The sequence below is a fragment of the Ursus maritimus genome, unplaced genomic scaffold (assembly GCF_017311325.1).
Source record: "Ursus maritimus isolate PB19 unplaced genomic scaffold, ASM1731132v1 scaffold_2, whole genome shotgun sequence".
NCBI lineage: Eukaryota > Metazoa > Chordata > Mammalia > Carnivora > Ursidae > Ursus > Ursus maritimus.
In genome coordinates, this window is record NW_024424452.1 from 20,559,272 (window position 1) to 20,576,585 (window position 17,314).

At 39.1% G+C, this 17,314-nt stretch overlaps 1 protein-coding gene and 1 long non-coding RNA gene across 3 annotated transcripts in view; one reads left to right on the forward strand and one right to left on the reverse strand.

The window, feature by feature from the left end:
* The first annotated feature begins 6,064 nt into the window (after positions 1-6,064).
* On the forward strand, positions 6,065-16,742 carry LOC121103770. The gene is made up of 3 exons (XR_005836026.1): positions 6,065-6,809; positions 15,673-15,786; positions 16,093-16,742. It is a non-coding gene; the product is annotated as an uncharacterized LOC121103770 (long non-coding RNA).
* Positions 8,538-17,314, reverse strand: part of RBBP6 (RB binding protein 6, ubiquitin ligase) — a 30,775-nt gene continuing 21,998 nt past the window's right edge. Inside the window, exons 14-18 of one of the 2 annotated variants that reach the window (XM_008697153.2) lie at positions 16,137-16,205; positions 13,898-14,260; positions 13,506-13,607; positions 10,891-12,651; positions 8,538-10,525 (exon numbers count right to left, since the gene is read on the reverse strand). In XM_008697153.2, coding sequence (XP_008695375.2) covers positions 8,953-10,525; positions 10,891-12,651; positions 13,506-13,607; positions 13,898-14,260; positions 16,137-16,205 — 3,868 coding nt within the window. In that variant the 3' untranslated portion in view covers positions 8,538-8,952. The remainder of the gene's footprint in view (positions 10,526-10,890; positions 12,652-13,505; positions 13,608-13,897; positions 14,261-16,136; positions 16,206-17,314) is intronic. The other variant, XM_008697154.2, reaches the window with a different exon arrangement.

A 17,314-nucleotide genomic window follows, 5' to 3' on the forward strand; every position in this document is an offset into this window, starting at 1 on the left:
AAGAGAAAAGCGCCACTAAATTCAGTATTAGTGTACCTAACACTGTATGTAATAGCAATAGCTGATAATCTAAACTATCAATAGGTGACTAGTTAAATGTTACATTTATACAAAATGGAATATTATGCAACTGTAAAAAAATAATAGGAACATTTTTTTAATGCATTGATAAAGAAAGATGTCCAAGTTTTATTAGTAAGTGAAAAATGCAAAGGGCTAAATAGTATGCTCCATACTATTTTGCTCTAAAGTTATTTGTATAATAAGGAAAAGTAATAAAGAGAGTGTGTCTGTGTGCATGTATATATATAAAGAAACTCTGGAAGGATATACAAGTACCTAATAACAGTGGTTACTTGGGCTGAGGGGTAATTATTGATGGAAAGTGTACAAAAATGTGTTGAAACTCTTCATATTCATATATGCACACACATAAACATATGCATACATAACACTAAAGGGCAAGCCACCAGCAGATATTTTAATACTATTATTGATCACAGAGAGTAGGATTGAGGAATTCCAGTTAAACATGATGAACTGCATAGATTTACCTCTGCTCCTTCCTTAAAGTGCACCTTGATGATAATGAAGAGGGGGAAAGGCATGAAGGAACAAGAACAAGAATAGGCAATAACAAGTTTTGGAAGGTGAAATTCACATGGAAGTGGTAACTGACCTAAAGGACCAGAAAATCAGAGGTCTAAATCAGAAGCCCAAAGCCAAATTATTCATAACACAGAAGCCCAGGAAGATCCAGAAGACACTGATAGCAAGTACTACTGAAATCAGCAATGCAGAGAGGGCCGAAAGAGAGAAGACAAAGCCGCTCACTCTGGCGGAAGAGTGGAGACTAACTCTCTGGAGAGTTGTAACTCGAGCAGCGGTTCCCAACTTTGGCTGTATGTTGGAATCACCTGGGAGATTCTAAAAAGCGTGATGTTCAGGTCATACCCTGATGTATTAAATCAGAAACTCTGGGGGTGGCATCCACCCAGTCTTCAGTACCAGTTAAGCTCCCCAGGTAATTGCAATACACAGCCCTTAGGAGAACCGCTAAACGGGAGAGCCTCTGCATTCAAGGACATTAGGCATAGCTGTGCACGGCTGTAATCAAAATAGGGAGAGCAAATGTAACCCTTTATACTTAATGGAGCCTACTTATCTCCAGAAAAGTTCCTGGTAGCCAGGTTGGTAATTATACTGCTCCTCCACTAGCCTGCTCTGAAGAGTGGAGAATTCCACTGGTGGGGAAACTAGCCCAGGAAAAATGCTTGAGAGCACACTTACCATGATGAGCACTGAGTGATGTATGGACCTGCTGAATCACTCTATTGTACACCTGAAACTAACAGAACACTCTCTGTTAACTGTAGTGGAATTAAAATTTTTAAAATAAGGGGCGCCTGGGTAGCACAGTCGTTAAGCGTCTGCCTTCGGTTCAGGGCGTGATCCCGGCGTTTTGGGATCGAGTCCCACATTGGCTCCTCCGCTGGGAGCCTGCTTCTTCCTCTCCGACTCCCCTGCTGTGTTCCTTCTCTTGCTGGCTATCTCTCTGTCACATAAATAAATAAAATCTTAAAAAAAAATAAAATAAATAAAATTTTTAAAATAATTGTTCAAAAAAGGAAAATGCCTGGAAGATATTGGCAGCTGGGGATCCGCTAATAAAATGATCTAATCAGATCAGCCTATGATAGAACCCACTTGACAAACCTTGCACACAGTTTCTAATGCAAAGAGCATATAGGAAAACCTTAAAAAAAAAAAAAAAACCCTATCACATCTTCACCAACCCTGTTACACCCATGAAAAAAGAACAGGATATTATAAAAAGGGAACAATAAGAAAACAAAAAAGAATTCTGAGAGATTATAAATATGCTAGCAGAAATAAAAATTGGAATATGTCAAGGAAACTTTGCAAAAAACAGGTATGGAAAATAGGAGAAAAGATACATCAGAAACCAGTGATGTACTGTATGGTGACTAACATAATATAATAAAAATAATAAATAAAAATAAAAAAATAGGAGAAAAGAAGTAAGAAAATCAGAGAATCAGTCCAGGAAATCTAACATCTAAATATATGTCCCAGGGGCGCCTGGGTGGCTCAGTCGATTAAGTGTCTGCCTTTGGCTCAGGTCATGATCCCGGGTTCCTGGGATTGAATCCTGCATCAGGCTCCCTACTCAGCGTGGAGCCTGCTTCTCCCTCACCCTCTGAACCCCTCACCCCAGGGCTTGTGTGCTCTCTCTCTTGCAAATAAACAAAATCTTTTAATTAACAAACAAAATGTCCCAGATAAATATGGAGAACGCTATCCCACAAGTAATAAAAGATGGTTTCTAGAAATGGAAGACCTGAGTCTCCGGATTGAAGGGCTCATAGAACATTCAGCAAGATAAATTTTAAAAGACTCACATCAACACACATCATCAGATTTTTAACGTACTCAGGATACAAGGAAGTTCCCGAAAGTATCCTGGGAGAGAAAAATATAACAAAAACCAGTCAGGAGCCACAATGCCTTTGAACTCCTTATCAGCAATGCTGGAAGCTGTATTATGAGCATTGTCTGCAAGTATGAGTGAAAATAACTTCCAACCTACGATTCTCTACCCAAACCATTAATCAAGTGTGGGGGTGGAGTAAGAACATTCTTGATATTGTAGGCTCTCAAAAAATGTACCTCTTCACGCAGCCTTTCTCAAGAATCTACTAGGGCATGTGCCCTTCACCCCAAGTGAGGCAGCCAACCTGGAAAGAGAAAGATATAGGATGGAAGACACAAAGATCCACTGCAAGGAGAGGGTGAGGAAAATCCCCAGGATGGTAGTAAAGAAACTTGCAGGGTCATAGCTGTGTGGCTGGCCTAGAGGACAACCAATTTTTACGGGAGAGTTATCACAAGAAAAAAAGATAAAACTGAAAGGCCACTTGATTCATTTGAATATACTGAGGAGAGATTTACATTTTTTGGTAATCTATAGGACATGCAACACTTTAAAAAATAAGTCAGTTATTAATTCCAGGGAAACCCAAATTTTACAGGAAAAAGAATTCTAATATACCAAATGACTTGATTTTGAACTACAGATATAAAGACATAATTATGTCTCCCATCATCTTTTTTAAGTAAGCTTTACACCCAACATGGGACTTGAACTCATGACCCTGAGACCAAGAGTCGCATGCTCTACCCACTGAGCCAGCCAGGTGCCCCAATACATAATAATGTCCATACCATTTCAATGTAGCCCAAATGGGAACTTTCATTTGGAGGATGGGAAAAGATACATGGGTGGGGTGGGGAGGGAGATGAGGAACTGAAGTCCGTAGTAGCTAATACTTGAAACTGAAACATCAAGGGAAGAGTTCATTCTTTATATTCAATGGTGTTTTTGTTTTTAAAGAAAGAACTAGAAGAGTTGGAATTGATTGCATCTGAAGCGCTGAAGTCAGGGTGCAGTGGGGTTGGGGCAGGAGGCTCAAGTGCTTTATGTCTTGAATAACTTTGACGTTTTAGGCGATGAAGGGCTTTGTTAGAAATAAAAGCAAAACACATTTTAAAAGCCTGCAAACCGAGGATGCATATTATGGTCTGAGCGAACTTAGTGAAAAGCTAACCACCACAGACAAATGCTGATGGAAATGCCAAGGTGGTGGGAGGAGGGAGAACCGGGTTGGTTTTGGACTTGCAGGTAACTCTAAATGCCTGAAGGCAATGGAACTTTGTTTTACTGGCACTTTTATTGCCAGTGACATTTAACCTTTTCAAATGTCAATTGGCCATTTGTATTCTGTGTAATAGTTGAGTTTGTAATTTTTAAAAATTACAGGGGGAAGAAAAGAGTTGCTATTTTCAAGAACTGCCTGCAGCTTCTTCTGCTCTCTAATGGTATAATTCATCACAGGAAGATTGTTTCTTGGCTCAGAAAAATACCTTAAAAGATGGACAGCCTGTGGTGTAGGACAGAAAAGAAGCAAAGACATTGAACACAGGTTAAATGAGAGGATGTGATGTATTCTGAGGGAAATGTCACAAAACTTAGGAAGACCGAGAGACTCTACCATAGTGAGATCTGAAGAGAACAATCAGCATCAGGAATAGATGTCAGGGAATCAGAAAGGAGCAGACCAAAGTAAACCACATCTCACAAGCAGTATCAGAAATATTGGGGAAGATCTTGGGTTTCCAGTTGACTGACAGTTTGAAAAATAAAGACCTAAGCTATTAAAGAGAAGCTGGTATCTTTTCTTAAAAGGAAAATTGACCAACACTTGGGTTATGTAAAATAAAACTGTGGATAAAAAGATTTAATCCATCTAGAATTTTCGGGTGTGAAAAAATTTTTCGCTAAATGGTAAACCAGTTTTATCAAAGCTACTTACGGAAAAATGGACCTTTTCCACATTTGTTTATGCTGAAACTGTTATTTGATACTTCTTTATTTGGGCCAATTTCCAGAGTTTCATTCAATTCCACTGATCTGTCTACCGGTTCTAGTACAGACACTATCATGATTCAAAAACTGTGTATCTCCCCTCCACCCCACACTCTGTGATAGCCAGGGGAATGAGGCCTCTGTGGTCTGACCTTCGTGGCAATGAGACCACATACAGCAAATCAGTTTTTGGATGGAACCTTCCCCTATCCCCATCAACATCGTAGCTTATGCTTCAGGTTTCCTTTGTGCAATTTCCATCATATTAAAATGACCACAAAGGGAGTAATCTTCATATGCTCCATAACCTACCATTGTCCCTCCAGGTTATGAGGTGTTTGTATTGCCCAAGATCTTCTATTTGCACTTCCCAAGAGTCCATCTGCTTTCTCAAGGAAGAGAATTCTGGGCATCTGTCTTTAGTTCTTAAAAAAACACAAACAAAAACACAACTTTTAAAATGTGGCATTGTGGCAAAATCCCACATTTCTGACTGTCTGCCCCTCCCATCCTTTCTCTGGACTCTAGCACTGATACCGTTTCCTCCTATGTTCACTTTTCATCCAACTTGCTTTTATTAGTTTTAAGTTTCAGGACATGAAAAAGAATCAGTCTACCAGATTTACTTAGGTCATTAAGCTAAGGTTAAAACATTAAGCTAAGGTTACCAAAATTTTAAAGTGTCAATGTTTCTACAAAAACGATTTTGAATCCTAAAGGTATGTCCATTCTTTCACTAGTAACTCTTACTACTTTAGACGTTAAAAATGAAGAATTAAATTGAAAAAGATCCACACTGGCCAAGCCAGCTTCATAGCAAATTACTAAGTAGCCAGATTTCTGAGTGGAAAAGCAAGATTCACTCTAGTGTTGGTTCAAAATTGGGATCACTGTTCACCCGCCACTAGTTTTTTGTGAACTGTATTAAATTAGCAATAGCTATTCTTTAAAAGTCCTCTTAATATGATCTTATAAATAATCTCAGAAGCCTGTAACAAAGAGAAGCCTTGATGAAGTGTGTAGACTGCATTACTCAAAAGAATTCTCATTGAAATCTCTGAGCATTCCTGTTAACCCCGTTTTTCGTATTAGTGTGCTCAACTGTTACTCACACAGCAGAGCCACGTTACCCTTTAAGGGTTTTAGTGGCTTACTTTATTCAATTCTTTCATGATCATTTGCGATTCTTAAAATTAATTAAAAATACTAATGCCAAAAGAACGTGTTTGTGATATATAAAAAGAGAAAGCAGAGCACACTATATATACACGTACCTATGTATTAGTGAGGCTTTGTTAAAACAAGAGACCAGCTGAAATTGGCTTACATAAATAGCAATAGTATAAAAGGGCTCAGAGAAGAAGAGCTTGTGCCAAACCAGAGGTTTTGTTCCACGTAGTTTTGCACAGTAAGAACAGCATTCATTAGGGGCGCCTGGGTGGCACAGCGGTTAAGCGTCTGCCTTCAGCTCAGGGCGTGATCCCGGCATTATGGGATCGAGCCCCACATCAGGCTCCTCCGCTAGGAGCCTGCTTCTTCCTCTCCCACTCCCCTGCTGTGTTCCCTCTCTCGCTGGCTGTCTCTATCTCTGTCGAATAAATAAATAAAATAAAATCTTAAAAAAAAAAACAGCATTCATTAAAGGAGTTAAAGACAGGAAAAAGTGGACAAGACAGATGGGGACACGTGCACAAATCGGGATGAATAAACCATTAACTACCTTTCTAACTCTAAAATCCCAGGCTTAAAAATTTGGAGGGGATTTATTTAGTGCTCTTCATTTGGCATCCTGAGACTAGTAAAGGAGTTATTCTCAGGCCCCTGATCGTTAAGGCTCTGTAATATCCTTGGCACACTCAAGGAGCTGGTTATTGGAAGGATACTATCTTCCAAGCCTATAGTAGTTCAAAAATTATTTTCCTCCCTTAAAAATGTTGACGTATCGCTGGTTTCCAGGAAGTTTGCAAAATTTAACTTCAAGCTAAAAAAAGTTACTTCATCTTATCAACTCAAATATTATTATGTGCAAGGCGTGGTTTGGCTTCCGGAATATAAACCCCACATTCCTTTTGAGGCCCTCTCAGTCCATTGAGGATGACAACCAGAGCCCACAGAAAACAACTGGAGTGTCCTCACAGCATATTCAGTGACGTTATTCCACTTTGGGTGCATATGGGGGTGGGGAGGCAGGCACTGTGAGGGAAGAGTTTAAAAAAAAAAAAAAAAAAGGCAAGCTAATTCTTGAACAGTGGGTAGGAAACTGAGACAGGCAAAGGAGGAAGAAAACTCCAGCCAGACGAAAACAGCTAGAGTAGAAGACACGGAGATAGACGATGGCCTTCCCGGGGTCCAGCAAAAATAGGTAAGTCTTAACATGTGATGTCCCACTCCTCTCTACATGGCAGGGCTGAGTTGGACTAGTTAGGCTTGAGTACCCAAGGCTGGACTGAACCTTCACAGGCAGTGGAATTTCCTGGTCAAAGTAGTATCAGACATCAAAAGTTAGAATTTTTAAGGATCAAATAAATACAAGCAACTAGCACAGTGCCTGGCAGGTACTTCTTACAATTTCTTTTAAGCCTTTAATTTCATTAAGCAGCCCATTCAGCAACCTTATTTAGGTTTGAGAGTTAAGCTGTTTGGGTACAGGAAGATGGATAAGGGGGAGCAGGTTTGGGGAGTGTCTTGTGGTGGAAATGATGGGGTTCAGGCAATCACAGAAAGGACAGACAGTAGAAAGAGTAAGGGAGGAGTTAAAACCTCAGGCCTAAGCAAGGCCAGTAGAGGATGGAGCTGAAGACCAGGCTGCAGATGAAAGATTGGTTTCAATTTAAGAGCACAATGGCCACAGATAATGAATTCTGGAAAACTGTCATAAGAGTGTACTGCTGTTAAAGGGAAGGTCAGTTGAGAGTAAAATCAAAGGCCAGGAGCCTACCTAAGGAAATTGACCTCACATGATGAAGTTTAAGAGTCCTGGGTGCTAGAATCCTCAAATGAACGTGGGCGATATGATCCTGATCTGGGGTCCTGATTAGTACGAATGGAGAGGGAAGCCTAGCTGGAGTACCTCAGAGTAGAAGTGGTAGTAGGTGTTGTGTGGGGTGGGGTGTGGTGGGGCTGCGAGGGGCACAACAGACACCTTCAACCCCAGTGACCGAGCCCTTTAAAGAAAAGTTGGTTTCATTTAACTTAACACACTTAATTTTGACAGACATGTAACAAGCTTAACTCAGTCCTGAATGGCTTTCATGAGGTCAACAGCATCTGTGACACACATTTATCTCTTTAAATCCTTTCTTTAAATACTAAAAGTTGCATTAAAAACACTCAGTGAAGTATTTTTGCATACTGTCCCGATGGCCCAGTCTGGAAATCCTGACCAGGCATGGACACCGGAGGTTCATAGAGGTAGCTGCTAACGTAGGTACTTTCCTCTCTCACAACTAACAGTCCAGGGGTACCTAGGACCACCCTCAGACTGGAGCTGGTCTCTTCTCCTCCTTCCAGCCACTGTCATCTTGATCCCTGTCTATACTGCCTTGTTTCTGAGGTACCATTCTTACCCTAACTCCCCAAACCCTTTCAGTAGCTTTTCATTACCTATAACTTCCTGAACCACAGCCACAAAGGAAGAGCCCATCAGTCTAACCTATGCTCCTGGACCTCCTGCTGCTTGCTCTTGTCAACAGGGCAGACTCGGCAGGCCACAGACGCTCACAGCTGTGTGCTTTAGCTGGCACTTTATCAAGGAATTTAACATTGGTTTATCAGGGTTTCAAGAAAGACAGAACCATAAACAAATCACAATTCCTCGTTGCTCAAATTCAAGTCCAAACTTCTAATTACTATCTTTGTTTAAGACCCTTTTCGATTTTTTTTCAACCTGTTCTCCAATTAATCCTGATTTCTTATTTCTGGCCACCTACTACCAGCCCACTGATGAAGTCTACCTACCATGTTTACTTCATCATTTTGTATATTTGGTGCAGCTAATACTACAGGCTCAAAGGCTATTTTAAATGAGGAAATGGAAGGGGGAAGAGACATGACACACTTCCTCCAAATAACACAAACATTCGACATTTGAAAAGTTTACTGAAAACTTTTATTGTAATCAAAAAGTGACATAACGGGGTTGTAATGAATTCAGCAAATCATTCTGCTGATATTTTAGAACTGATACCAGCTTTTGCCAGGCAATTAAAAAAATTCAAATGTGAAAATTTCACAGTACAGTAAACTCCACCCCAACTAATTAATGGTGGTTAAAAATAATAGGCCCTAGCAAAACCTCTCATGTTACATGGTCACAACTCACAATTCTGTACAAAAGTTCGTGTTATAAAGCTCTGATGTAAAAATCAAATAATCAAGCAGCAATATTTTAAGTGCAGCACAGGGTCTTCCATATCATTATTTACAAGGCTTGAATCTCTTTACATTATAACAAAATTTAATACAGATGACTTAGTAATTAAGTCAATTTTTTAAAATCTGTCCTTTTATACAGGGACAGATTTCACTTTTTGGTCATCTTTCTCCTTCTCCTTTTCTTTATCTTTGCTCTTCTTTGACTTCTTCTTCTTGTGTTTGTGTTTTTGGCTTTTTTCCAATTCTACTTCAGTGCCTGCGTGCTTCTTATGCTTCTTATGTTTTTTATGTTTCTTGTGCTTTTTCTTTTCCTTCTTCTTCTTCTTCTTCTTGCTGTCCTGACTTTCTGCAGAGCTGGCACTACTGCTGTGGCTTCGGGTTTGGCTTCCAGAAGGGCTATGACTTCTACTAGGACTAACGCTAGGGCTGCTTTGACTCTGGCTCCTAGCCGTGCCTATCTGGCCGCCTGCTGCTGGGTCCAGGCTGTCTTTTGCTTTCTCCACGACTTTATCTTTCAGTTCCTTAGAAACTTTTCCTGAAGTTTCCTCCTCTTTTACAGACACATTGCTTTCACTGTCACTTTCATTATAGTCTGGTTCAAAAGCAGCTTCATCAGTTTCTCTAGTTAAGTCGGAGGAAAGTCGGGAGGAGTGACTTAACTGCGGTTTCGGCTTGACCACATTCTTGTCAGTCTGCCCAGGAACTTGCTCTTTTTCAGTCTGTGGGTCTGGTGGGTTAAGCACATACGGTGGTAATTTATTGCCACTTGACTCTTTATTGTTCCTTGCTTCTAACATGTGCTTCTCACGATCTTTACAAGGATTTTTATCTACAGGTTTTGTCTCTTCACTTGGGCGTTTAGTATCATAAGTGGCTCTTTGATCATGAGGTTTTTTGTCTCTTGAGGGACTGGAATTGCTCTTTTTGGGATCTCCTGTTCCTTTTTTGGGCAAGTCTCTCTCCTCCCTTGGCTTAGCTTTCTGTCCAGACGCAGAATCTTTACTTCGAGAAGGAGAGTCTTTTCTTCTTGTTAATTCATTCCTTTCATCTCTACGTTTGGAACTTGAGTAATCTCTGCTGTCATAGTCGGGTTTTTTGTCTCTGTTGGGGGTAAAGTCTTTAGTTGAAGAACCTCGAACGGAATCATGCTTATCTGAAGTTCTCGTCTCTTTGGAAGATTGAGACAGACTTTTAAAATTTCCCTGCTCATTCAGACGGTCCAAGTTACTATCCTTCTCTGGCTGAGTGCTGTTCTTCCTCTTCTCAGGGTTTTCCTTCTCTAACACCGAATGATCTCGATCTTTGGTCTTCCCCTTTTCACTGGATGCAGAGTTTTTTGAACTTTTGATCTCATGCTGTATAAGTTCGTGGCTCACTTCCTTGGTGAGTTTCTGAATTTTCTCTGATGACTCGCTTTCTTTTTCGGTATACTTGACTGTATTTAATGGTTTAGTGCTAACATTTTTAATAACACTGGCGGGTTTTCCTACACTTGGTATAGGCTGTGTGGTCTTAACATCTTCTTCTTCAGATTCAAAGTCATCTTTATCCCATTTGGACTGAGGAACCTGAATCATAATAATAACATCTTCAGCAGGAGTTGTATTGTCATTATTATACTCTTCCATAGTTTTAATGACAGTTCGTTTTGTATCTGTTTTTTCTTCAGATTTCCGCACAGGACTGCCTCCAGTTGAGCTCGTACTAAAAAAAAATTAAAATATTGTTAGTTTATGATGAATTTAATGAAGAATTTACTACTAGTGAACACTGATAAATATAAAAAGGCTAAATTAAACATAAATGTCCTTTTAACTCTCAAAAGCCAATGGCCCTACTCTGATGGAGATTAAATGATTAAAATGTAGGATTGTGTAAAAAGAAAAAAAATGTGGCTCACCCACAAAATCTACTTACAACCTTCAACTCCTTTCTTTAAGGACAAGAATAAACCAGCCTAACCCCTTCTTAATTAACATACCACGCTTTAGAAGCACAAGCACTGACAAAATGAAAGGAAATTCTTTCCCAAAACACACACCCACACCCAAGCACCCATAATCAGTCACCTGGTATAATCCACAAGTGTTGAGCTGGATCCGTCAGCTCCAGCTACTTTGCGTCTGACCTTTCCTTTGACTTTTTCTTGTTTAACTTTGCTAGATGTTGACTCCAATTTTTCAGAGGGTTCTTTTGTATTAGATACATTTTCTGTACTTCCAATTTTTTTACCAGTTTCTCTGTTGAGCTTGATTTTTTTGGCTGGAGCAGTTGATGATGAAATTTTGTCTTTCTCAGGGGTCCTATCCATCTTTTCAATATCAGGTTCCATTTTGCGCTTTGGTGATGGTTTCACTATTTCAGTCACTTCTAGTTTAGAGATTTTCATTGAAGAGGATTCAAAATCTTTGTCTACACCCTTCTCTTCAGTTTTTCTTTTTCGTTTTTCTCCCTTGCTGTCAGGTGGCTTACTTTTCTCACTAGGCTTCTTGGCCTTTTCTTCCTTATTAGTTGGCTTTTCTGATTTGACATCTTTGGAGTAATCCTTCTTCACTTTTTCCTCTTTGACTGGTTTTGTCTCTTGGTGTTCTTTTGTCGACTTAGAGTGAGCTTTCCTGGGGGTACCAATGATCTTTTCATCTTTTTGGGAGGAAGATGATGATTTAGCACTGTCAGTCTTTGGAGTCTCCTCTTTGGCTTTTTTAAGTGGAGGTTCAGATCGAGGAGATTTTTCACGCTCTCCGTCTAGTTTTTCTTGAGGTCCCTTAGCAGGTTTTGCAACGTTTTCCTTTTTGGACACAGTAGAACCATCATTTTTCCGTTTGGTCTTATCACCTTTCGCTTTTGGTTTGTCTTTCTCCCTCTTGTCTTTTTCAGACACGGATTTAAAAGTGATAGATTCTGCATCCATTGGTTCATCCCTAACAGGTGTAGCATCATCTCGACTTGGGAGAACAAACAACGAGTCTGTTTTATTTTCTTCACCACTTGTAGGTTCTCTTGATTTCCTAGAAGTTTCTAATAATTCAGGGTTTAGAAAGCCTTCACTTTCCTCCCCCTTTCTTCTTTTCCTGTGTTTCTTATGTTTGTTTCCTTTACCATCTCCTGGAGCATTTTCACTCTCCTTCTCTTTCGACTTTGTGTTGTCCTTCTGATTGTGACTGTCTCTTGTTGAAAGCTTTTCTGGGTAGTTGCCACCTAAATTTCGACTCCTATGACTTTGTCCACCAGCATAATCTTCTCTGCGGCCTCTTGTGAAGGGAGAATTCCTGATATTAAGAGGCAAAAACCTCTCTGGAGAAAAGGTCTCTCTATTTGCTGATGGTCTAGGCTGTGCTCCAGTAGCATAACCTATTTTATAATACTTTTCATACCACTCTCTATATTTTCTCTCCCATTCTCGGTAACGCTCTTTTTCAAATGGGTCTCTAAAGTCAACACTCCTCCCATAATAAGCTTTCATGTCATAAGGTGGCGGAACTTCTCTGTATCTATTAAAATATTCACGTTCTGTTTCCCCTTGAGGCACATTACGTTTATTGGGAGATTGTCCCCTAAATGCTTGAGGAGATCTTGACCGTGAATGGTATCGTCTATATGGGGGTGACCTTGACCTAGATCGATGATATCCATGAGATCTAGACCGTGAACGGTAATTTCGGCTCTTGCCTCTGCCTCTTCTGGGGTATGGAGGTGATCGTGAATAGGAACGAGAGTGGGAGCGGCTAAATGATCGAGAATAAGAACGTGAACGTGTTGAACCAGATCTTGACTTAGAATAAGTATACGAACTTCTTGAATATGATGAACCACTATAGGGAGATTTAGACCTAAAAACAAAAACAAAACAATAGTTGATAGTTGAGAAATATATACAAAATAAAATACAGACTCAGATTCTAGCACGCTCTCCTCACGGTTCCATCTTTCTTTATATCAAATTTCATCTTAGATGATTAAAGAGGCACAGTGACCTCTACTGGAATGGAATAAAGTACACAAAGATCAGAGCAATAACTTGTTACAAAACAAAAGTGAAATCTTGACAATTAGAGTGAAGCGCATTAATGTACCGTGAGTTATATGAGCTAATTAACATTAAACAAAATGCCAATTAAATTTAAATTTTACTTCCTATCTGGTTATTTTAAGCAGGAGTAATTTCTTTGCCCTACATTGGCCAATAGTCTAGCTTTGAAAGGAACCACATTTCAAATGTAAGCTTAAAAAAGTAAGTCTTTTAAACAAACTTCCAGGGAATTTTTATAATTCAGTTTTTCTATCGATAAAGCAATCTGTATTCTACCACTACTTCATTAATTACACAGGTTAATGTTCCAGCAAGAAGCTGTAGCCTCAGGTAAAAGGGTCCTCAGAAATGTTCTTTGGCTATTCCTCTATTTCTTTCCTTCCACAAACATTTCCCAATTATTTCACGCTACAAATAACTTTGAGGGACAAGGGCAATTTAATCCCCATAACTGCTAGTTCTACACAATAGAATTTACATTGAGACATTATTTCAAAAAACAGATATTGGGAAGTAAGCTACATGTCCATTTCTATAAACCTAGACCGAATCAGAAAAATTCCGTAAGTGCAATGTTATTTATATCCATAGCTAATCCCTGGATATTCAAAGTCCCATTTGTAATTCTGTTGTGAAGGCTTGCAAAACACTAACCTGGAAAATGAGCGCCTACGCTCCTTTTGAATCTTTTTGTATTCCATCAATTCCTTAGCAAAATCATTTGTAAACTCATCTAGCTTGGACTTTTTCTTTTCCCTAGTAAAATAAAGTTAAAGAGTGAAAGTTAACAAAAACCATTTAAGAAAACTAACAAGACAAATGTAATTAGATCATGAATGAAATGAATGAAATTGCCATTAGTTTTCCACTTTAAAACTATTAATAACTAAGAATCCCTGAGGAAGTTGCTTGTATGGCTTTGGTTTAATTTTTAGGTGATTTTTCTTGTACTAACTGGAAACACTAGAAAATGTTTCCAAAGATACCTGGTTTAATGTTACATCAGAAAATGAAAGTGTATGAGAATTGCAAATTAAAACACTCACTCTTCTTTTAGCCGTCGTTGCTCTCTATAGAATTCTTCCCTGGACAACGGGGGTGCTTGTGTTGTTGGGATGGTATTTGAGTGAGCTGTCTGCACTCCTGACGATACCCAAGTTGTCGATAAATTGGCCGGAGCTGGAGGAAAGCCTGGAGGAGGGACACTATAGCCAGCAGGTGGCGGCTGGCCAGGAGGAAACTGAGGAGAGAACTGTGGAGGAGGCACACCTGGAGGGAGAGGAAGTGTATGGGGTGGGGGCGGGTACAAAGGAGGGGGTGGCACAGGCACAAAAACTGGCGTTGCTGGTAGCGACGGTCCTTGAGTTCTCTGTGATCTTTCGCTGTGGTGTCGTCCGCGGTTTATACTTCTGGAGAAATAAATTCCGAGATATTATTCCCTCAAACAAAAACCACCCAAGACACGACAAAGTAAGCTTGTCTTTTCTATCCATAATTATCTTCAAACTTACAAACGATGGAATAGAATTAACTATTCAAATAAGCATAGGAACTTAGTTATCTGAAAACAATTTTTAAGGCCACTTGGGGACTGAAATGATACAGGTTTACAGGGCCTTCTCTCTAAGGAGACGCTATATTTACAAGGTCTCTTTTGTGAAGTTCAATTCATTATCACTTCACAACCATCTTTTGTGACTTCCTAATGTGTCATTTAAAGGAACTGATAAGGTTAATGCCTCTCTAACCGAGGCCTCCCCAAAATGCCTTCCAGACCAAAACTTTTGATGAAGAAAAACCACTTCCTGTAATCCTTTGAGGTAGGAAGTGTGGAAAGGATCCTTCTAAGTAGTACTTCAAAAATACCTAGAACTTAGGTATTTATAATTTTGTATTTCACCTGACATTATATGCATCATGAGCATTTCCCGATGTCATTAAAATGTCTTTAGAACCACAGTTTTAAGGGGTGCCTGGGTGGTTCAGTCAGTTAAGCTTCTGCCTTCGGCTCAGGTCATGATCTCAGGGTCCTGGGATCAAGCCCCACATCCGGCTCCCTGCTCAGTGGGGAGTCTGCTTCTCCCTCTCTCTCTGACCTTCCTCCCTGCGTGTTACCTGCCCTCCCCCACCACAAAGAAAGAGTTTTAAATGGCTTCATAATTTTATTTTGTTTTTGCATTTAAAGTACTTTTTATTAATTTGTTACATTTTTTAAAAAACTGGAAGTATAGTTGACACACAAGGTTCAGGTGTGCAACACAGCGATTCAGTAAGTCTATACCTTATGTGAGGTTCACAGTGTAACTACTATCTGTCATCATACCACCCTATCCCGATACCATTGATTATATTCCCTATGCTCTACCTTTCATCCTCAAGAAAATAAGTAATACTCTTAACATTTATAATTAACAGCTAAAAATCTCAATATTTTATTTCTAAGGGTTGGGTGAAAATAACAGTGCTGGCCAGTTTCTGAATTGTCTCCCATCAAAGAAATAGTGGCTTCTTTAAAAGGTAGGCTTATTTCTGTTAGGCTAAGGGTTCTTTAAATTATAAATAACTGGTACAGAACAGCAGCATCATGGCTTTAGATTTTAAGCCTCTTTTCAGAGTCTGAATTAGTAAATACTATCTTCTATTAACATGTGATCTAGTAACAAAGTTATTACTTAGCAATTCTCAATGGCATACTAGAAGATACCCTTAATATTCTTGTTATAGAGTTAATTTAGAGGCCCTTTACCCTGGTGGCGAGTGTGACCTAGATAATAAGACCTAGGGCTTACTTCGCAGAATAACACTGCTTTCGCCTGTCCAGGGCAAGAGCTTCGAACAATCTCTGTCTCTTCTTTTGGAAAAGGGAACGTGGGAAAAGATTCAGACAATGGAGTCTAGAAGAGAAATAAATGCAAGTCTTCTTCACACTTGGGAGGTGAGCTAGTTAACTTTCATCTTAAATTAAACTGGCACCTTAAATGTTGTCTGGGCCTTAATGACTTCTTCCACCCTCAAAAGAGTAAATGTAAGCTGATATTCTGCCATGTGCTGGGAGAAAGTGGTCATTGGGAAAGAGTACTAAAGACGTAGCCTAAAACCATCATTTAAAGACTAAATGTAATCTATTCTTCTCTAGGCTTCAAGGGCAACTCCTGAGGACTTGAGTGAGATAAGCATAAACCAAATGACCTCCCTCCCCTGCCACTGCTGTGCTTTAATTTCTCTGTGTTGTATTTTTCAGCGTGTCATCCGATCACAATATTTCAAGATGTTTAACAAGCCTACCTGTAGCAGCTCCTCTCCCCCCTTCTAATTTGCTGCGGTGGAGAAACCAGATATCCAAGCTTATTGGAACTGTGCGGAAAGATAAAATGGGCTTGAGTATAACACACGATCTCTTAGCACGTAGACTTTAAGACACATATTTTAACTATTTTAGAAACTTTTTCCTCTCCCTGATCCCCATTCCAAAATTTGTTCCAGATGGAGGAGATATGAGCAAGTATTAAATTTACTTAAACTATTTTTTCTGATTAATTATTGTGACAATAATTAAACCTCAACGTACAGTATTTTTCACAATCTGGTATTCCATTTAGCACTCTACAAGTGACTGTGAACTTGTTACAGAAGAGAAATAGAGCCCTTTTATCTGCTGGGCACTGTGCAGCTGAGCTAGTTAGCACTGTTCCAACTGTGCAGATGAGGCAATGGAGCTGAGGAGTAAAACCCCATATCACTGCTAAGTGCGGGGGCTGGGACTCCAACCCAAGCCTATCTGCCTCCAGATCCTGTATTCCTACTACTAATATAGTCTGCTAAGTCTCTCACTTAGCCCACTTTTGAAAATAAAAAATCTGACTTATCTTTCAAGCAAACATGTCAAAGTTTGAGAATATAAGCCAGTTTATATAAATTTATAAGCCTGTTTATATAGATTATAGAAACAGAAATGACAGTACACATAAAGACCATTCATAAACAAATATACTAATTTTTAATGCCACAAGACCATCAAATACAAAGATCAAAATTCTATGGATTTTAATATTTAATAAAATTTCACTAATACAAATTATTCAAAATGAGAAATTCTGTGTTTGGTAGCCTTAATATGTGTTTACTCAAATCAAATTTTGAAAATCCATGTTAAGGCTGGGAAAAAGTTTATTAGCTTTTATTAGCACAATAAGTGATTCAGTATTTAAAATACTCTTTCAAAAAAAAATACTTTCATTTACTTCTTGTCTATTCATTAACTGAGATCCTGTTGAGATCACCATTTAGACATGAGAGTAACAAGAATTGATAAGAATTTATATTTTACCATTTCAAGAAAAGAATTACTTATTCTTTTAGAAAGGAGTTCTTCACATAATCTTGAATTTATGACATTTTACATAAAAACTACGTTAACACGGCATATGAAAGAGGAGTTTACAATAAAAGATATTCAGCAACAA